The following is a 23218-nucleotide window of genomic DNA, read 5'->3' on the forward strand; positions in this document are numbered from 1 at the left end:
TTGATGATTATCTTGATCCAGCCCTAAAAAGCTCTTTTTAATTAGAAAAATTTCCCTCAAAATCTATCCTAGTGTAAAAACTACCAAGGAAAGTATTAGCAAGCAAAATTCAACAGTATATTAAGAAAATAATGCACCATGACTAAGTGAAGATTCCAGGAATGCAAGGTTAGTTCAGTATAACTGCACTAGTATTATATGCAATGGAAATAAATTTGCAGAAAAATATCTCCTTTAATATAATTCAACACCCAATCATGATAAGAACATGCAAGGAAATAGCAGTTGAGGAGTACTTTCTCAATATGGTAAAATGTGTATGCCTTATTTTAAAAACCAATATCTTATGATATATTGGGGAATCATTAAAGACATTTCTGCAAGCAAGGCACTGTCTCCGTTATTACTGTTTCTGCTACCACTCAATAATGTCTGGAGATAGCGCAGTTAGACAAGAGAATTCCAAGGCCTCTCAGATGATGTAATAGTAAACCTGGAAAACCTGAGAGAATCAATGATAAATTAACTCAAACTGTAAAAGAATTCAATGTTGTAGCAGTATATAAAATTAACATACAAAAAGCAGTAGGTTGTAACATTATGTGTCAACTACACTTCAATTAAAAAAAAAAAAGAGTTGGCTGGGATGATGGCAAAGTAGGAGGACTTTAGGCTCACCTTGTCCCAGAAATACAACTAGATAACACCTCTATCAGCATAAAGAACCCAGGAGACAAACTGAAGACTGACAAGACAGACTGCACAACTGAAGGCAGGAAGAGGCCACACTGAAGAAGGTGGGAAGAGTGAAGCCAGGATCTGGCACCATGGCCCTCCTCTGTGGGGAGGGAGTCCATAGTGCAGAGAAGGGCAGAATAGACTTTCACATTGAGGAGTCCACAAATAGGGAGAATGAATCTCCATAATATTTGCCTTTGAAAAAGAGATGGCTAAATTTTATGAGTTCTGAAAATCAGCCGGACTTAAAACATGGAATTTTAAGTCAGCTGCCTCAGCCCTGGGAAAGCCTGGAGAGCATTAAGAAGTAGAGTCCCGCCCTTAAGGAGACAGCAGGACAAACAGCCTGTGAAGATAGAGCAGTTTGAAAAACACTGGGGGCAGATGGGAGACAGTGATTTGCTTATCTCAGAGTGTGCTCAGAGAGGGCGGGATCACAGGATGACCTCTCCAGGCAAGAAGGAGTAGGCAGGCACCATTTCTCATCCATGCTCCCAGCATAAGCAGTGGCCCACCTGCAATAACCATCCCAATGCTGACACTTTTTCCTAACTTGCTTGCACCAAGCCCCACCCCACTGCACTTCCATAGATCTGCCTTTCCCAGTTAGGCTCCTCTGACTCCCCTCATTATGGACCCCTCCCCCCAGAAGACTAGTGCCAACCCTGCCAATACCACAACTCCCGACTTGCACACTATACAGTACTTCAGTTACAATAGGGGCAGGCATCATTCTGCATACAGATCACACACCTTGTTGCCCACAATGTGCAAAGAGAGCCTCTACAGACAACTGGGCTAAAGGAAAAAGAGGCCAACAGTCAAGAGCATAGCACAGGCAACACAGATGGGAGATATTCCTTGAAGTGCCAGACCCTGGGGAACAGGAGATAATGCACTGCAGGACACTACAGGACCTCTTCTTCATAAGGCTATGTTATGTTTAGAACAAGACAAGTAGCTGACTTTTCCAAACGCACAGAAACAGATACAGAAAGTAAGACAAAATGAAGAGACAAAGATACATCGTCCAAATGAAAGAATAGGACCAAACCAAACCATAGCAAGAGAGCAAAGCAAAATGCAGAAGTAATACGCCTGATAGAGAATTTAAAGCAGTCATCATAAAGACCAGAGGAAAGAGTGGAGGACATCACTGAGACTCTTAACACAGAGATATAAAAAAGAGCCAATTGAAACTAAGAATAAATGAAATTAAAAATAAACTTGATAGAATAAATAGCAGGCTGGATGAAGCAGAGGATCAAATTAGCAACCTGGAAGACATTGTAATGGAAAGTAACCACACTGACCAAAGGAAAGGAAAGAAAATTATGCAGATTGAAAATAGTCTTAGGGAACTGAATGACTCCATCAGGCATTTTAGGGATGTCAGAAGAAGAAGAGAGAGATAAGGGGGCAGAAAATTTATTTGAATAAACTTCCCTAATCTAGGGAAGAGACAGAGCTCCAGATCCAGGACACACAGAGATGCCCCAAAAATCCAACCCAAGGAGGTCTACACAACGATATATAGTAACTAAAATGGCAAAAAAGTAGCAATAAAATTTTAAAGCAGCAAGAGCAAAGAAGAAAGTTACATATAAGGGAAACCCCATTAGGCTATCAATGGGTTTTTCAGCAGAAAGTTTGCAGGCTAGAATGGAGTGGCATGATATTTTCAAAATGCTGAAAGGGAAAAAATCTGTAGCCATGAATACTTTTATCCATCAGGTCTATCATTCAGAATAGGAGAGATAAAGAGTTTCTCAGACAAAAACTAAGAGACTTTGTGACTGCTAAACCAGCCCTACAAGAGCTATTAATGGGAACTATTTGAGTGGAAAAGAAGTCAATAAGTGAGAGTATGAAAAGTGAACAACACAAAAGCAGTTAAAAAATCTGTAAAAATCAAGGGATTCATAAAATAAAAGGATGTAATACGATACCATATACCTAAAACGTGAAAGCCAGGGTAGTAAAGAACGAGTTCAAATTTAAGTGACCATCAACTTAATATAGACTGTTGTATGCAGAAGATATTATATACAAACATAATGTAACCACAAATAAAAAACCAGTAATAGATATGCCAAAACGGAAAATAATTAAGTATATTGAGGTGCCTGATTAACTCAGTTGGATAAACATCTGTCTTTGGCTCAGTAAAAAAAGCCAACAAACCACGAAAGAGCAAGAGAAGAAAGGATCAAACAAAATCTGTAGAAACAGCCACAAAACAAGTAACAAAATGGCAATAAATACATATCTAGCAATAATTACTTTGAATATAAATGGATTAAATGCTCTAATCAAAAGACACGGGGTGACAGACTGAATAAAAAAATAAGACCCATCTGTATGGTCCCTACAAGAGATTATTTTAGACCAAAAGATACCTGTACATTGAAAGTGAGGAGATGGAGAGACATTTATCATGCAGATGGATGACAAAAGAAAACCAGAATAGCAATACTTACATCAGACAAAATAGACTTGAAAATAAAGATGGTAACAAGAAGCAGAAACAAAAAAGGACACTTACATAATAATAAAGGGGATCATCCAACAAGAGGATATAAAATTGCAGACATTTATGAACCCAACATGGGAGCACCCAAATACATAAAACAGTTAATAACAAACATAAAAGAAATAATAGTAATGCAATGCTAGTAAGGGACTCCAACATTCCACTTACATTGATGGACAGATCACCCAACCAGAAAATCAGTAAGAAAACAGTGGCTTTGAATGACACACTCGACCAGATGGATTTAACAGACATATTCAGAACATTCCATCCTTAAACAGTAGAATGCACATTCTTTTCAAGTGTACACAGAATGTTTTACAGAATAGACACACATATTAGGCCACAAAACAAATCTCAACAAATTCAAAAAAAATCAAAGTAGTACTGTGTATCTTTTCTGACCACAGCTCTATGAGACTAGAAATCATAAGAAAAATTCTGGAATGAGAACATATACATGGAGATTAAATAACAGGCTATTAAATAATGAATGAGTCAACTAAGAAATCAAGAAATAAAAAATTACATGGATGCAAATGAAAATGAAAACACAATGATCCAAAATCTTTGGAATGCAGCAAAAGAGATTGTAAAAGTACCTAATGTAAAAAACAAGCAAAAAAACCCACCCAAACCCAGCAAAATAAAGGAAATAATAGGGATTAAAACAGATAAATGCTACAGAAATTTTAAAAACAAGAAATCCGTGAAACCAAGGAGCTAGTTCTTTGAAAGGATCAGCAAAATTGATCAATCTCTAGCTGAACTCATTAAAAAAAGAAGAGTCCCTAAACAAAATTACTAATGAAAGAGGAGAAATAACAGCCAACACCATAGAAACACAACTGTAAAAGAATATTATGAATATTATGAAAACCAATATGCCAACAAATTTAACAACTTAGAAGAAGCAGATAAATTCCTAGAAACATATAGTCTACAAAAACTAAAACAGGAAGAAATAAAACCTTTGAGCAGACCAATCACCGGCAATGAAATTGAATCAGTAATCAAAAAACTAGCAACAAATAAAAGTCCAGGACCTAATGGCTTCACAGGTAAATTCTACCAAACATTGAAAGAAGAGTTAATACCCATTCTTCTTTATTACAAAACTACAAGAGGATGGAAAACTTCCAAATTTAGTCTATGAGGCCCTGATACCAAAACTAGATAAATAGAAGAGAACTACAGGCCAATATCTCTCATGAATATAGATGGAGAAATCCTCAACAAAGTATTAGCCAACCCAACAACATATTTAAAAAACCATATACCACAACCAAGTGGGATTTATTCCTGGGATGCAAATGTGGTCTAGTACTCACAAAACAATCAACATGATATGTCACAACAATAAGAGAAAGGATAAGAGCCATATGATTATTTTAGTAGACACAGAAAATCCATGTAATATGGTACAGCATCCATTTATGATAAAACTCTCAACAAAGTAGGCTGAGAGGGAATATACCTCAACCTAATAAAGTCTTTATTTGAAAAACTGACAGCCAATGTCATACACAATGGGGTATAAGTAGCTTTTCCCAGGGGTCAGGAACAAATATGTCCACTCTCACCACTTTTATTCAACATGATACTGGAAGTCCTAGCCACAGCAATTAGACAACATATGGAAATACAAGGCATCAATATTCATAATGAAGAAATAAAATTTTCACTATTTGCAGATAACATACTATATACAGAAAACTCTGCAGACTTCATCAAAAAACTATTGGAACTGATAAATGAATTCATTGAAGTCACAGGACACAAAATCAACGTACAGAAATCTGTTGCATTCCTATACATTAATAATGAAGTAGCAAAAAGCAAAACTAAGAAAACCATCCCATTTATAATCGCACCAAAAGCAATAAAATCTAGAAATAAAGTGGTGAAAGACCTAAACTCTGAAAACTATAAAACACTGATGAAGGAAATTAAATACAAAGCAAAGAATGAAAGACATTCCATGCTCATGGATTGGAAGAACAAATATTGTTAAAATGTTTATATTACCCAAGGCAATCTACAGATTTAATGCAATCCCTATCAAAATGCCAACAAGGAGTTTTCACATAACTAAAACAATCCTAAAATTTGTATAGAACTGCAAAAGACTTCAAATAGCCAGAGCAATCTATAAAAAGAAAAGTAAAACTGGAAGTATCACAATTCTAAATTTCAAGTTACATTACAAAGCAGTAGTAATTAAGACAGTACGGTATTGGTATAAAAATAGATACATGGATACATGGACAGATTATGGATCAATGTGACAGAGAAGAAAATCTAGAAATAAATCCACAATAATATGGTCAATTAATCTTTGACAAAGGAGGAATGAATATGCAGTGGGGAAAAACATACTATTTTCAGCAAATGGTGTTGGGAAAACTGGACAGCCACATGCAAAAGCATGAAGCCAGACAATTTTCTTATACCATACTGAAACCATAAAAATCCTTGAAAAGAACACAGGTGCTAATCTCCAACATCGGCCATTAGCAACATTTTCCTACATGTGTCTCCTCAGGCAAGGGAAATAATAGCAAAAATAAACTATTGGGACATTATCAAAAACTTCCTGTGAAGTGAAGAAAGCAATCAACAGAACTAAAAGGCAACCTACTGAATGGGAGAAGATATTTGCAAATGATGTATCAGATAAAGGGTTAGCATCCAAAATATACAAAGAACTCTTACAGCTCAGTATCCCAAAAACAATCCAATTAAAAATGGGCAAAATACATGAACAGACACTTCTCCAAACAAAACATCCAGATGGCCAATAGACACATGAAAAGAAGCTCAACATCACTCATATCAGGGAACTGCAAATCAAAACTACAATGAGATACCATGCTACACCTGTCAGAATGGCTAAAATCAACACAAGAAATAACAGGTATTGGTGAGGATGTGGAGAAACAGGAACCTTCATACATTGTTGGAATACAAACTTGTGCAGTCACTGTAGAAAACAGTATAGAGGTTCCTCAAAAAATTAGAAATAGAACTGTCATATGATCAAGGAATTGCTACTGGGTATTTACCCCCAAAATACAAAAACACTAATTCAGAGGGATACATGCACCCCTGTGTTTATAGCAGTATTATTTGCAATAGCCAAACTATGGAAGCAGCCCAAATGTCCATCAATAGATGAATGGATAAAAAAGATGTGAATAGTATTCAGCCAAAAAAGAATGAATCCTTGCCACTTACCACAACATGGATACAGCTAGAGAGTATAATGCAGAGAGAAATAAGTTAGAGAAAGAAAAACCATATCTTATTCATATGTGGACTTTAAGAAACAAATGAGCAAAGGAAAAAATGTTCTCTCTTTTTTCCATGAGAGAACCAAGAAACAGATTCTTAACCACAGAGAACAAACTGATGGTTACCACAGGGGAGGTAGGGAGGTGGGAGAAAATGAGGATAGGGATTAAAGAATACCCTTATCATGATGAAAAATAAAAGGAACAGCCTTCCTCTACAAAGCAATAAACAGTTGAAAGACATACTGTTAGAGAAAATCCATTTGTAATAGCAACAATGAAGATTAAATGCTCAAAAATAAACATAACATAAAATGCCCAAAACTTTTATGTGCTTGAAAGAAGCTAAAGAAGACACGAACAATGAAAGATGTGTCATCTCCTGTTCTTAAACAGGATGAACTCGGTAGTCATTCATTTTCCTTGAATTAACCTATAATATCATTGCAATCCCAGTAAAAATATTAAGCTATTTTATAAGAACAAATTGATACTAAAGTTCATATAGAAAAAATAACTATGTTGGAAAACACTAAAAATGAAAAAGTGAGTTGAAGGGTTAGGAACTAGCCTTATTAACATTAAAACATGCTATAGTAGAAGATCTTAAGCTCTGATCACAAAAGATAAAATTTGATCTATATCTCATCACACACAAAAATAAACTGCAAGTAGATTAAAGATGAGACCATTCATGTACTTGAAAACTGGGATGAATTCCTCTTTAACCTGGATCCAGAGAAGAGTTTTTTAACTAGGACACAAAATCCAGAGGCCATAAAAATATCGATATATTTCACTTCTTGTTTTTACAAAAAAAAAAAAAAATCCCATTGTAAAAATCGAAAGACAACTGACAAAGTAGAAGAAAATATTCACAACTTCTACCACAGAGAAAGAGCTAAAATCCCTGGTAGATAAAGAATTCTTAAAAATTTCAAGACTAAAATGCTAAAAAACCCAGGCTGAAGAATGTGGGAAAGATATGAACAAACAACCAGAAGAGAGATTTTTATCTCTCTCAAAATGAAAAAGTGGTCAAACTCACTCAGAATCAGGAAGGCAAATTCAAAAATCTCAGATACTGTTTCTCACATATAAGAATGACATATTTTAAATGACCACATACTTTGTTAAGTTATAGAGAGTTAGACTTGTCCAACATTGCTGATGAGAATTTAAATTGGTTCAGAACTTCATAGAGGGAAATTTACATATTTTTTGCCCCATCAATCCCACTTCAAGGTAGATCTCACACAATAAAATACATATGTAAGAGATGGGAAACAACCTAAATACCCATATGTAAGCAGGTGGTTGAATAAACTATGGAATATTCACATAAAGGAGTATCATGTACCTATTCAAATGAAAAATGTTGTAAACTTACGGAAAGTACTTTTCAGGACATGCTGTTGAGTAGCAAAGCAAAGCACAAAAGATATCTAGGATACGCTATCCTTCAACTAAGGAGTAAATAATAGAATACACTGCTGTCCTTTCATTTATATAAAAAATAAATAGCAAAGATAAGCCAAAACCTAAAAAGATTGTTTATTATAGAGGGCAACTGGGAAAGAAGTGGAAAGGAGAAAAGAAAATAGGAGGGGCATGTCTGCATGTATCTTTCTGGATAGCTGTGACTTATGGAACCTTAGAAGTGTTTCACATACCCCCAAAATATCAAAACAATTAAAGCCAGTCAAGGTGTGAAGGGGAACACAAAATGAATTACAAGTCCTAACAATGGCTCTGTGTTTCTCACAATGATGTTACTGAAATTACTTTGTGTATATAATAGAATTGAACAAATTGGTAAATGAATTTAGATCATGAGAACTGGGTTTCTTACTATTGTAGAAAGAAGTCATAATTAAGGGAAGAGGGAAGGCTAAAATATACCCTCCAATTTTGGTTGGAATTTGAGGTATTTGGATAAGCTCATGGTTACACACATAATACTGAAACATACATATGCATATACATATAAGTTAGTGTACATACATATATTTCCTACTTCTGTTCACTGAGACAATCTAGAAGCAATAACATCCCAGAAATAATGAGCAGACCTAGTGCCCAGGTCTTAGTCTGTGAGCATCACCTTCCAGTAAAAAGAAATAGCATTCCTCGGAGAAGTGGTTGATTACAGGTCTGGGTCAGAAAAAAATGCAAAATAGCCTGCAGTATCTTATGATTCTAAAAACTAAGGATTTGCAGGAGCTTCTGATGGTCAAAGCTAGAACAACTTAGCAACAAAATAATGTCAATGTTGGATATTACCCATGGAATAAAATAAATATCTATGAGAGTAATAGTTTTTTGTTTTCACAAATTACCACAAGGCTTAAAACAACACACATACACTATCTCACAATTCCATGGCCAGGCATCCAAGCACAGCCTAGATAGGTCCTCTGCTCAGTGCTTCATAAGGCTGCAAAGTGTCAGATGGTCTGTCTTCTCATCTGGAGGCTAAACTAGGATGAATCTGCTTCCAATCTCTTTCAGATTGTTGGGAAAATTAATTTGAAAAAATAATTTCCTAGGGTCGTAGGAGTGAGTCTCTCAACTTCTGGAGGCTGCCTGTCCTTGCCATGTGGTTCGGTTCATATCATGGGAGCTTACTTCTTCAAGGCCATTGGAAGCAATGGTCTGCTCAGAGAAGCCTGGGTCCTCTTTGAAAGTCAGATCTACACAGCATCATCACCCTTTTGATTATCTCACAGCCAGCCCATTAGGAACTTTAATTATATCTGTAAAATGCCTGTAGCTTTGCCGTGGAACATAATTTTAGGAGTGATATTTTATCACTTTTGTTATATTCTTTGGTTAAAGCAAAATCCTCAGATTTTGTCCTCAATCAAGAGATGGGGATTATACAAGGATGTGACTTGCTGGAAGTCGTCTTGTAGTGTGTCTTCTACAATGAGTTTTTATGGATAGAAAGAAATAGCCTTATAAATACATAAATGGGGAAGAAGAGGTAGTTCTTCCTCACAATAGATTTCCATTAATAGATGCAGAAGGAAAGAAAGAATAAAGAATCATTATTACAAACAGTACCATAATAAATGTTAGGGGTCTGTAATGGATGCTGAAGTTAGTGCATGCAAGTTTGAGAGACACGGGATTTGCATAGTCTGAAATATCTTCCCTAAGATACAACTACAAAAGGCAAAATAGTAATTTTATATTGGAGGGACTTACTAGACACCGACCTTTACCAAGTAATCAGGGTAAACAGCACGAGAAATGAAGCCGATCAATGTCATGAACAGTATTCTCCCAAAACGTCAAGGTCATAAAACATAAGGAAAGACTAAGGGTCTTTTATAGACTGGAGGAGACCAAGGAGAAATAGCTAAATGCAATGTGAGATCCTAGAATGAAAGAAAAACAATGGTGAAATTCAAGTAAGATCTTTAGTTAATAGTGTGGTACCATGTTAATGCTTCTGGATAATTCTATTATGATTATATAAGATGTGAACACTAAGGGAGATGGGCTAAGGGATATATAGGAACTCAATGTACTGCTTTTGTAACTTTTAAGTGTAAAATTAATTAGAAGTTTGTAATAAAGAAATCTTGGTAAAGACTTCTGAGAGTTTTAAGTTGGCAACAGTAGAAATTCAGGTGACGGGGACCCCTGGGTGGCTCAGCAGTTCAGCACCTGCCTTTGGCCCGGGGCGCAATCCTGGAGTCCCGGGATCAAGTTCCAAGTCGGGCTCCCTGCATGGAGCCTGCTTCTCCCTTTCCCTGTGTCTCTGCCTCTCTCTCTCTCTGTGTCTATCATGAATAAATAAAATAAAATAAAATAAAATAAAATAAATAAAATAAAATAAAATAAAATAAATTCAGGTGACTTATTAATCCTTCATTTTTATTTTGTTGCACCAAGATTTTGCACAATATTGTGTACATGGTCATTGGAGAATAAATATGTAGCTGTAAAGTGGTGGGATTTATTCTAACTCATAGTTTTTTCCAGTTGTAATGTTTTTTCCATTGTGTTTGCATCATAATAGACATAGACAAGGGGGAAATGGCTTTCTTTCAAAATTCTGTTTTAATGCTAAAGCCTTCCCATAAAGTTTGTTTGTTCACTATGCATGGCAATATTCTCCTTTAAAATAATTACCAAATTTTGTTTAAAAAGCTTTACTTACAAAAAACATATGTCCTATAAAAATCTATGGTTTTGAGGGTATTTACTGAATTCATTTGGTTCAGGGAGCTCTGAGTTGTCTTCTTTATACGGACACAAATCCTATGTTATATTTCTCAGACATATTTTCTGATTCATTGTCTACTATGACTGTGCTTCTACCTATACATACTGAGGATGAAGTTATTTCTTGGCAACTATGAAACGATTGGTGGAAAGATAGGGGGGTAAAAGTACTTGGAGAACATAAAGCAGTTTGCTCTAATCTGTCTTTACCATGAAAAGGCTCTTGTTCGTTTCTTTAAAGGATAGATTTAATAATAAATATTCTCATTGCTGTAAAGGGGTGTTGTCTTAGGATTGCACCAGACAGGCAGTAGTGCTGCTTGGATATGGCAGTATTTTATGAATTCATGAGATGGGTTTCTTACGGCCTTTTTTATTTTTACTTGATATATTGTACATAAGAGCAGTGCCTTGGGCATGCATAGTGTAAGTAGTGGTGTCCTGTATTAACGTAGAATTACTGTTTGTTTTGCTGTCACGAGGCTCTGAATTTGGTCTGTCATACAGAAACAATCATTATAATGTAAGCACTTACTGTCTTAGCACAGCTGATTCCCCACTGACATTTTAAAAAGTCAGGATTTGGCTGCAGAGTGCTTTCCATTTCTAAATGGGCTGCAGATTGGGAGCCTAAGGGCGTTTCATAGGGAGCACATGACCCTGAGTAGACACAGCAACTTTTGTGTGTCCACTGCGAAGCTGATGACTAGTGCTTATCCTTGAAATTGTTTTCAGCCAGAATATTGGTTTTTTTTTTTTAACTTTACGTGTAATTATTTGGTGCTAACACTAATTTACTACAAATGTCTGGGAGTAAAATGAATGGCTGGATAGAGGCTGGACCCTTTTTCTCCATGTTTGATACACTAGATGTGGCTATAACTTAAGAGCTACTCTTGGTGGTTTCACAGCACCACGTTTCTCAGCGTCTGTACATTCAGGTCTTAGTTTCACTGAGCATGAGAATGGCATTTGAACCCAGAAGCACTGAGAAACAAATTCAGAGGTTTTACATACATTCTCCTTTCTAAAAGTGAGAAGCTTAAACTCCCAAAAACAATTTCAGGAATTTTTTATCATTATATTTTAACAACTATGTGTATGTATTATCTAAATGGAAAATCATCTTCCTGCCTCTCTAGCTGTCACAGATACAACCTTTATTAGAATTAGTAATGAGTGACAGTCCTGAGAGACTCAGGGGACCCTGCTCCTCCTGGTCAGTAGTCAGGCTGCCTGGCCTAACAGAGATACCATTGGTTAGAAACATGAGAGGGTAGAAGTTCAGGGTAAATCACCAGACTCTGCAGCATGACCTTCACCGGGTGAACTGGTGGTAATCTTCAATACATGAGTTTCCTTCTCTACTCAGTTGTGATTCTTGCAGCAGTATACAGAACTGTAGAGAAGTAGGTCCTGTGATGTCAAAGCAGTTAGCTTGACCTAGCAATATCATAGACTGTGGTAACCCAAGGGCTATACGGGGAGACCTGTATATGCTTGCACGTATGTGTGTGCACACCATGTAGATGTGTGTATTTGTATATTTTAGTCTTTCAGTTTATTTAAACAAAAGAGATTAGAAGATAAAACAGCAGGATATTCATGCCCTGAGAGCTAGCACCTTGAGGATTGTGCTAAACTCAACTTCCTTCTTCAATAATATCCTTAGTCAAAATGTATCTAAACCTCTGAGCCCGAAAGTGAGTTGAGAACTCAGGTACTCTGGTGATTCTTAAGTTTCAAAATCCCTTCTCCTGCCTTCACATGACTCATTGTCTCCGTTTAATTGATAAAAATAATAAGTATCTTTTCCCTTAATTCATATTCTCAGATTAAGAGCCATTAAATAACAAAGTTGTATTATTATTATGCTAATGAAGGGATTAAAGATTCCTGTCTCAGGGAGCTTACACTAAAGTTTGAAAAAACAATTTAGTACACGTTAAATAAATGGAATCAAATAGACGTTAATAGATGTTAATAGATGCTGTTGCTTTATTAGAAATAAAGATCAAAAGAGGTGCAGAATAATATGTCTCTTTTAGTGCTAATATATGTTAGTGTTATAGTATGTTTTTTTATTATTTTTTGAAGATTTACTTATTTGAGAGAGAGAGAGAGGCAGAGGGAGAAGCAGACTCCATGCAGGGAGCCTGATGTGGGACTCGATCCTGGGTCTCCAGGATCACGCCCTGGACCAAAGTCGGCGCTAAATCGCTAAGCCACTAGGGCTACCCTATAGTATATTTTACATTTTTTTCATGGAGGTCATCTGTGTTTATGTTACATCTCTGATTAATTATAAAGATTCTTTTTAGAAATTGGTTGATATTTCTACATTGAATAAATATTACCAACGAAAACTTGTTGGCCATTATGCATGCCTGGCCACTTAGAAAGTAGTTTAAACTCAGGAGGGGGAGTTCAGTTTACTAGTCTTAGATTTTGTTAAATGCATTAAAACATATGTCAGATTTCTGCTGCTAATTTATTTGTGAGTTTGGGAACAGTCCTTCAGCAAGAAATGAAACTTCTCAGGGGGTCATTTGCTGAAAATGATTATCTATGTCTCTTCCTCATTTTACCAGAAAGGGGCAATATAGCATGCAATATCTTTTTCTATATGGGGCCATTCCTTTGGTAATCATTAAGATTTATAAATGAAACTGTGTCTTGATTTTACACAATTGCAATATTAACGTAGAGGGTTCCCCATCCCCACTTCCCTTCTTGTTTTACAGGCAGTCAGATGCCTCCTCAGCCACCTGGGAGCCAGTCAGAATCCAGTTCCCATCCTGCCTTGAGCCAGTCACCAATGCCACAGGAAAGAGGTTAGTCTTCAGTTCCTATCTTCTATATCTTTGTGTTTTCAGTATGTAAGGCTTACATGAATTTGGTCACCTGTGCGTCTCCTTATAAATGATTCTTAAAGTATACTCTGTTTCTTCAGATGAACAAAATAAAAACATACATACAACCACAAATATGGAAAAGAAGGATGCTTTCTTGCAGATTAGGTGACGTTTTACCAAACGTAGTTCAAGACCCAATGAGTATAAATGTCCACATAGCACCATGAAGCATAGTTTATACATGACTGTAGCCTGACAGTTGATCTAGCTGTGTAAAAGTGACTATTAATGATGCAACTTGGATATTGGTCCTAATGAAGTAAAATGTTAGAGTGTGTGTATGTTTAACCATTTTGATTAATAATTTATCTGAGGATACTTAAACAGTAAAGATTTAAACACATAGTAAGACCTTGTATTATATCATTATAATCTCTTAGAACCTAGAGCCAACCTGAGAGATTGTAGAGTCCACTCACCTCAGTTTACAAATAAAGAAACTGAGGGCCAGAGAGGTTCCATAGGACTTTCTCATTCTCAGAGGCTAGTCAGTGCCAGAGCCAGAAGAAAGAAGACTTTCTTTTCCTGAAGCCCGTGAACATGTAGATTGTCCCACATCTGTCCGCTTTGATCTTCAGCTCATTCGGGCATGTTGACCCCACATATTATTGCCTTGGTTGAGACCTTTGGCCTTCATTTGTTTAGCTCTGTCTACTTCTCTCCTTCTGTAGTGAAGCTACTTTTATTGGTGGTAATTTAATTCAGAATAGTGTGGACCAGGGTTTACACGCCTACTGCACCACCTGGTGCTGTGCCAAGGGACCTCCCACTGCCCGTGACTGGAGGCTCACCCATCCCGCCCGGGGAGCATGCCACTTTCAGTCTTCCTCCCCCATGCTCACCCAGAAGACAGAAGTGCTGGCTTGGTAGCTGCTATTTAAAGGTTCCCAACTCCTCATGTTTATAATTATTCCTGTATGAGTTGTACAGATGACGATTTGCTTCTCATTAGAATTATAAGATTTCAGTTATTTCATGTTTAATAACTCAGCACCTCGTTATTTAGAAAGTATTGCCAATAAAAAGATGGGTTAGCCCTAGCTACATATCATTTGTGTTGAAATGAATGTTTAGTAGGAATAAAATGAGATTTTTATTTTCTAATATCTCTACATATTTAACTCTTTTTATTATACTTTAATATATAGCTAGCACATTAATTCCTTTATTGAAATGCTACAAATATGTCTTAATAATGGGATAGTTAATGGCTTTCAAACTTCAGAGTATATGAGAATTACCTGGAGAACGGTTAAAAGAGATTTCTGGGCCACATCCCCAGATTTCTGACTCAGTACGGCTTGTGGTAGGCCACTTAAAATCTGCATTTTGGACAAGTTCCCAGCTATTGCTGATCCTGCTGATCAGAGGACTATACTTTGAGAACCACTGCCTTATAAAGATTCTATAATATGTTCTTATAATTGTGTGGTCTGTACATCTTTTTCTCTAAACTTTCCACTGTAACCCCCTGTGAACCAGTCTGGTACCTTACATCCTTTTTCTGTATTAACTCGTTGGGCTTCTGGTCATCTGGAAGACAGTTCAAAGTTCATGGAGAGCATACTAGCACCATACAGGGAGGAATTCTCTCCAAACTCCTTGGGCTACATTGTGTTGCTGGGTCAGGGAAGTGGAAAAAATAAAGGATCAGAGTAATTGTCTTGCACTGAAAACCTGCTCAGGCCAGACCCAGAACTAAGATGAAGAAACTATTTGTCATTCCCTTAATCCTCACTATAACCCTGTAACACCATCCCCATCAGTAGAGTCCTGCTTCTTAGGCAAGCATTCAAGGGCAAGAGGTTCCTTATTTGGAAACCCTGCAATTCTAATCTTTATTGCTAAGAACCTTTAAAAGAGAGAAACCTCTCCTAGATCTTCCAGTAGCATGTCCCCCAACCTCTTCCAACTGATACATGTTTAAGAAATTTGAAAATGTAGAAAGCCAAATGTAAACGACAATGACATGATGAGGAAGCATAGCTAAATTAAACTTTTAACAGGGGTGCCTGGGTGGTGCAATCTGTTAAGCATCCAGTTCTTGGTTTTGGCTCAGGCCATGATCTCAGATTTTCTGAGATCAAGCCCCGTGTCAGGCTCCATGCTCAGCATGGAGTCTGCTTAGGTTCTCCCTCCCCATCCGCTGCCCCTTTCTTACTCTTTAAAATAAATAAATCTTTTTTAAAAACTTTCAAACAAATACATTGGTAAACAAAATCTAGAGTTTTCTTCTGGTGTCACTGTATAAAAACCATGATATAAATATGTGTGGGGTTTTTTCCCCCTCTAATTATCCTCATGGTAGGTAGTGTGGTTTTAGTAACTTGTAACGGATACATAACAATCTGGGTAGTTACAATGACCATTTCCTTCAGATAGCAAATACACATTTTATAATTTGCTTAATCTGAATTGATTTTTATGAACATGTTTCCCAAACTTTCTCTGAAAGGCTGCTAAAGATGTTATGTGGGTCCCTTTGTGTGCCTTTTGTTGGTTGGACAGCCCCCTAAGCAAGAAAACCTAGTATTTCCAAAGAGCTGGTAAACGATACTGTTGCACGTGCATGACTTAAATTTTCTCCAGAATTGGATAGCAAGGATTTTTTTTAATGGCTTTGTTATTTGTTAAAATCTAGAAAGAAATGTTAGTTCTTAATGATACTTGATCAGGTGTTTCAGTGGCAAATGACACAATCATTACAATGCTTTGATAGAATATAACATTTTTCTTGTCTGATGATAAAACAGACATCATCATTGGGTGTGTACCAACAGAATTTACAGTGCAAAGTAGATTTGAGAAAACACTTGCTGGAAAATTCCCCTGTGTTGTCTCCCATGTATTGAAAAATAATTTATACCTTTACATTTGATATATTCCCTCACCCCTCTTGAGGTGAGAAAGGAAGCAGAGAGGGGAAAAAGTATATTGGTGAGTTCATATTTTCTTCTTCTTCTTCTTCTTCTTCTTCTTCTTTCTTCTTTCTTCTTCTTTCTTCTTCTTTCTTCTTCTTTCTTCTTCTTTCTTCTTCTTTCTTTTCTTCTTTCTTTTCTTCTTTCTTCTTCTTCTTTCTTCTTCTTTCTTTCTTCTTCTTTCTTTTTTAAAGATTTGATTTATTTATTCTTGAGAGACAGAGAGAGACCGAGAGAGGCAGAGACACAGGCAGAAGGAGGAGCAGGCTCCATGCTGGGAGCCCAACGTGGGACGTGATCCCAGGTTTCCAGGGTCAGGCTCTGGGCTGAAGGCAGACACTAAACCACTGAGCCACCCAGGCTACCCCATATCTTCTTTAAAAAAAGTTTTTCTCAAAAAAAAATTAAAAATTAAAAAAAAAATTCTCTCAGAAACTGTGGACCTTGATAGATAAGAACATAGCCTCTATACTGCTAAGTACCAAAATAACCAAGTTGAGCAATTCCTTTTATGCTTAACTTAATTTTAACAAGTAAAATAGGAGAGTAAGTTTCCAGTTACACACATCTTCTTTAATGTATCTTCTTTAATGTATAGGTTTTCTTTAATAGCAGAAAATCTAGAAAGACACTTGTCTGGAGATAATTGCACAAAGAGATGCAACCTGCTTCTATTTGGAGGTGTGGTTTTCTGGATATTCCCCAGAGTCCTTAGGTAAGACAGCAGTACCAATAACTCTACCTTGAAGCCTGGCTCCCTGTAAACTCAGGAAGCTGAACTCTTGCCCTGCTTCTCACTTGGTTCTGGGATTCCTGTTCAGGAAGAATGTGTATTAATAAATTATATACTCTGTTAAGAATTTTGCAAACATGAAGCTATCCTGGGATCTGAACCATACTGGAATTTGCAAGGCCATGTCTTCTTCCCAAAATTGGGTGCAGAGTCGGTATGCTGCCCAGATACTTGGTAGCCCAGCAGCGCCCTCTGACCTGGTAGTTCTGGAATCAAGTTTGTCTAAGGCCATCAATCACAAATCCATTTCCACACATCGTATGTAGGCAAACATAACTTTCTGCAGTTTTCTATTTTCTATCCATAAAAGGTATATATGCAAGTAAATGTGGATATGTCCATTGCCCCCAGGTACAAAAAGAAGCGAAACATTTAGATATTTATTGGCTCTTTACTCTCCTGTAGTGTCTCTAATACTTTCATCTGCTCTCCCATACAGCACCTCAGTTAGCATCTCCTGTTTACACTTCGTGTGGTGCTAAAACTTCCTACTAGCCGAATAAAGAAAAAGTTCAAATTCTTTGCTTCATTACTGAGATAAGTTTAAAAGAAGAAAGGTCAAAACTTCAGTTTAGTATTCTGTAACACCTTTGCCACTGGTTTTTATCGTAAATTTTCTTTCTGTAGTCCTCATATAACAACATGAAGAATTGCTATTAAAGCCCTTCACCAAAAAATCCAGCAGTATAAATTATGCGACCTAAGGCATTAGAGGAAGCATCCAGATAATGCTAAAATACTAAAATAAATGCTATGAGAAAATTCTAGCTAACAAGTTTAGGTTACTTTTATGCTTCTTGTATAATCTTCACCTTATATATCCTAAAATTGGAGAAGAGCAGTAGGAAATAGCTTCTTAATGTGTTGCCCTGTTTTCCACAAGGGCTTGGAGGGACTATCTACTCAGTCATCTGAGTAGATAAATAAGTATAATTATTAACATTAAAATGATTGCATTTTTAACCCCCGTAAAATGTTAAGCTTAATGAAACTAGCAAATGCCCTTCTAGTTATTGGATTAGCAATTAGGTGAAAACGTTTCAAGAAGGCTTATTTATTTGGACAGATGTAGAGAGGTCAGAATTAATTTTTTGAAAACCTTTTAATTGAATTCCCTTTTAATTTTCACAGTGGTGTCTAGTTAAATATTCATGGTAATGCTGGTGGTTTTCTGAAGGTCTGAACTAGATCTGGATTCTCAGAATCGACGTAGGTGATTTAACCCTTTTCATCTGGGGTGCCAGCAGGGACTTCCTAGTGTAATCCCATAGTATTTGAATAATTAGAAGGCAGTAATGAGGATTTAATTAGTCCTTGAGATATGCTGAAAGCGGAACCACGACGAACTTTCCCTTTTGGACATGGATTGCAAGCAGAGTTGACGCTTTTGCAGGACTGTGATGTGCTAGGAAATGTATTCTGTCGCTGGAGGCGGTTCTTTGGCACCATTCCGTGACCATCAGATCTGCATGGAAGGTATCCTGGGTGAAATCTTCCAGAATTACTGAATAGCACCCTCCCCCTCCCATGCGCCTTCATTCTTGTCCACCTACACGACAACCTTTTTTCTCTCTTCGTTTGCTGTTTAAACAGAGTTGTAGTCCAAGTGCATGGGCTTACTATACCTGATGCAGAATTGGCTTTCACTGTTCCCAGTGATAGCAGATGAGACAAGCTAGACAAGTGGTGGGTATACTCTGTAGTAAACAGGGACAATAGATGAGGAGAAAATCACAAAATTTTGCCTTTTTATACACCTGAGGTATCTGATCCAGCTAAACACCATTCCTGCCCTGTGTGTCTAAAGAGTCACAAAATTCCTATCTTTGGAATCTGATTTTCATAGTGATATTTATCAGTAACTCTGTGTTTATGAATATTAATAGTGCCATTATCCAGAAAAAGTGTGTAGCACAGAAGTGGGGTGGGACATTTAGATGTTCTTCTTGTGTGCCTACCTTAGAAAGGTCAATCAGAATTTATGTACTTCACCCATATGAGGTTTCACATGTACCTAATTTTGTGTAGATTGAATAGAATATACTATTCTTTATTTCTTCTTTATTAAAGAAGATAAAAATATTTTCTTTATTCTCCTATTTTTTTCTTCTGTCATTAATCCCAAATATTAACTGTCTTGGTATAATTTTATTCTCACTCCCTAGTGGTATATTTTACCTTCTCTAAAGTCCAAATAGAATTCCTCATCAAATTTCTAGGCACATTCTATTTGCTCAGGGCAAATCTTTCTCTTACTTTTTAATGCCAAGGGCAAGAAAAGAGATCTCTTAAAAATAAATCGAGTGTCTTACTATAAATTAGACTGAGCTCTTGAGGGCCAGAACTGAATCTTGTTTATACTCTGTATCCCTGTGTCTACAACAGAGCCTCATGTATAATAGATGTTCAACAAAGATTGAGCTGAACAGCAGAAAATAATTCAGCCTTCACATCAATTCAGAAGTTTCAGATTGTTTCAGAGCACAGAACAGCCAAAGAACAAAATATTCCTTGTTCTTAAATTAAGAAAGATTACCATATTAATTAATATTCTCACAATTTTACCATGATAGGTTATTTGCTGTGGTGTAGGGTGGGGTGTTTCCCTCTCTTAAAACATGGTGGGCATTTTGATCTTGCACCAGATGAAAGATACCATTTCTGCTCCCCATCCTTCCCAGATATATTTCTCTAACTATACAGACATGACGTCAGGCTAAGTTGAGTCCTCGCACCTGGAGCCTGGCAATAAATGAGTTGTCCAGAGGCCACCCCCCACCCTACCCTAACCAGGCTCCTTATTTCTTAGGAATATTTAGATGGAAATAAGTAAAAATTTTGAAAAAAAATTTTTAATACAGCTAGCTGGTTTCATGGCAATATTTACATCACAATTAGGGTTGAAATAATGTTTTTTAAGATCTTAATTGCTCTAACTTCTTAATTGCCAAGAACAGATTAACAAGTTATAGCTCAAAAATGGAGACCACCAAGATAATTGTTAAGAGTTGGAAGTAGCATTGAAGTTTTTTTTCTTCTGTTTTTGCAGACCACATAAACTATTTTGTTCCCCTTTCTTTTGAATTCTCAGTTTTAAGTATTACAAATCTGCACATTCTGAAATGTTTTCATAGGGTATGTTGGTTGTCAGAAAATATTCTTACTCGACCTTTCTAATTACTCTTGTATATAAAGGTGTTCTTACCATTTGTGAGCATGCCAAACATAGAACGGTGCTGCCTTTCAGCAGGACACTATTATCAAAAAGAGAAAATTTATCACTTTCCAAATGTATTGCTGTGTAAGTCTAGCTATCAACCTGTTAAAGCATTAGTGAGCATCTGCCCCCACCCCCAGATGCAATTAATTCAGCCTCAGCTTTGAGGACCCCTTTTTTGTAATCTGCTACAGATGAAAATAAAGTCAAATGGGAGGTTATATACAAGAGAGAGTATCCAGGAAGCTGTTTGTAATTTCCTCAGCCTGCAAGCTCTGCCTCTGGGCTGGATGGTAGACCCAGCCAAAGCTAGCCTAGTGAAGGAAATAACAGCATAGGACTTGTATCAAGGTTATTGTTCCATTCCTCTTAAGTCCGCTATCTAGAGATGTGTTCACCAAAAAGCTGGGGAAACAAATATCACATAATAAAATAAATAAAAGTCGATTATATTCACTGAGGAATCATCAGTCCAAATTTTAGAATATTTTAAAAGATGCATTGTTTTGTCACTCTTGCTATATGCAATAATTTCTTTGAATTGCCGATTAAAGCTTGCTTTTAATGGTTAGCCCTCACTTGTAATTGGCTCATTATTCTTCCCTGAAAGTACTTGAGAACATCTGGATTTTAGGTAAATTCCACATTGTGTGTTACATGCACTTATTTATAATAACGTTTTTCTCCTGTGCCTTATGGATCTGTCCCCCTGGTTTCCCAAGCCATAAAACTACAAGGCATCCTTGACTCTCCCATCTGCCCCACACTGGGACTCTACCCACTGGACTCTACCCCCACAGTGTGTCCTATGCCTTCCTCTTCCTGCTCTCCTGGCACCACCCTACTCCAGGCCCCAGGAACATTCAGCAGCCTCCCAGCTACTCTTCCAGTCTCGGCTCTGTTCCCTTCAGTCCTCTTTCCATGCCGAACCTAGACTGGTCTTTCCAGGAGGCTAGTTAGATTATGTGATTCCCTGCAGCCCAGGAGCTCCTCTTTGTCTTAGAGGAAGGCTGCACTGGGCTATTTGGTTCCGAGGCCCTTCCTTATCCCATGCCAGCCTCCCTTTCTGACCTTACCTCTCATCACCTTGCTGCCTCTCATCTCCAGTCAACCGAACCTCCTCTAGGATCTTTACATAAACTCTTCTTTCCATCATTTTTTGCCACCCACACCTCAACTCCAACCCCACCCTGATATGGAGCCTCCTTGCCCATCTTTCCTGATCCTTCAGGCCCTCTATAGCCTGGCACCTGGTAGGTCTTCGAGTCCATATTTGCTGCATGAACAAATGAAGGATTACCCTCCAGCCAGGCACCTGGCAGTGCACCTGGCAGTGCTCAGGACCCATTTCCGGGATTATTGGGAACAGAGCTCTGTGACTGTGAGGACCACATGGCCTTGTTCAGTCTCCTAATTGCAGTGTTCATGTAATACATGCTTTTTCTCATTTTAATCTTCAGGGAGTTTAGAACCAAAAACCTGGGTTTAGGTGCAGGCTTTATCACCAGCTAGTTTTGTGACCTTGGACAATTATATCTCTGCTTCCTCATAGGTAAAGTGAGGATCAGTGCCCTTTGGATTTGTTGCATGGATCAAATGCAACCTTGTGTCTGAAGGTTATAAGTTGGGAAGCCCAGGGCACCTAGGTGGCTCAGTTGGTTGAGGTCATAATCTCAGGGTCCTGAGATTGGGCTCTGCCGTGGGCATGGAGCCTGCTTAAGATTCTCTCTCTCCCTCTCCCTCTGTCCCTCTTTGCTTCTTCCAGCACATAGTAACACACATAAAATTGTCTTTGCTTTCTGCATCAAAACTGACTTTTGTAGCTAACACTCAAAAGATTTGTGTAAGGAAAGGCTGGATATTTTGCCCCCATCTACCATCTGGGCAATCAGTCTGATCCTTCCCCGGACCCTAATTTGCCCAGTGATAGATGTCAGTAGCTGAGAGGGTTCTGTGGGGGTGGATGGGGAGAACTTGGATGCTTAAGTCTGTGCCTCTGAATATAGGGCACCACAGTAGCAGGGAAGGAAGCAGGAGCAGCTCTGCCAGTTAACCTGATCGCACAGCTGGGAAAGCACCAGGGGGCCTGGGTTACAGCCTTGAACGGGTCATTAGTTTCTGTCTTCCCCAAAGCAGTTCATGTTGTGAAGAGAAGCAAGCAGGCAAATAAACACTGGAGATATTAAAATGTAACAAGAATATTCTTTAAAATCTATTTTTCTCCCCAAATGGGAATCTGACACCTATTTGTGATGAGAAATCACTCTGTCTGTCTTTATAGTCGGAGGACTCTGCTAAGGTGGTACAGCGTGTGACCATTATTTCACACATGTGGGGAAACATCTTTTATTGAACTGGCTTGAAGAAACAAGGCAGCTCTGTGAATTTTCAACAGATGCCAACGTGAAAACAAATTGTCCATGTGCCAGAGGAAAAACGTGCTTTGCTTTTTGGTGGCTCATAGAACCTTGGGTGTTTTCCTGGTGTCCTGACAGTGCCGGAGCTTTCTGCCAGCTGAAGAGGCACCTCTAATGAAGAAATCACATTTTTGTGTAATTGTGTCTCTGTTCTCTTG

General features: G+C 37.5%; 1 protein-coding gene across 2 annotated transcripts in view; it reads left to right on the forward strand.

The window, feature by feature from the left end:
* The window catches only part of ARID1B (AT-rich interaction domain 1B), a 438423-nt gene that overhangs the window by 331869 nt on the left and 83336 nt on the right, over positions 1–23218 (forward strand). For both annotated transcript variants that reach the window (XM_041745687.1, XM_041745688.1), the window contains exon 7: positions 13545–13634. In XM_041745687.1, coding sequence (XP_041601621.1) covers positions 13545–13634 — 90 coding nt within the window. The remainder of the gene's footprint in view (positions 1–13544; positions 13635–23218) is intronic.

The sequence above is a fragment of the Vulpes lagopus genome, chromosome 2 (genome assembly GCF_018345385.1).
Source record: "Vulpes lagopus strain Blue_001 chromosome 2, ASM1834538v1, whole genome shotgun sequence".
Lineage (NCBI taxonomy): Eukaryota > Metazoa > Chordata > Mammalia > Carnivora > Canidae > Vulpes > Vulpes lagopus.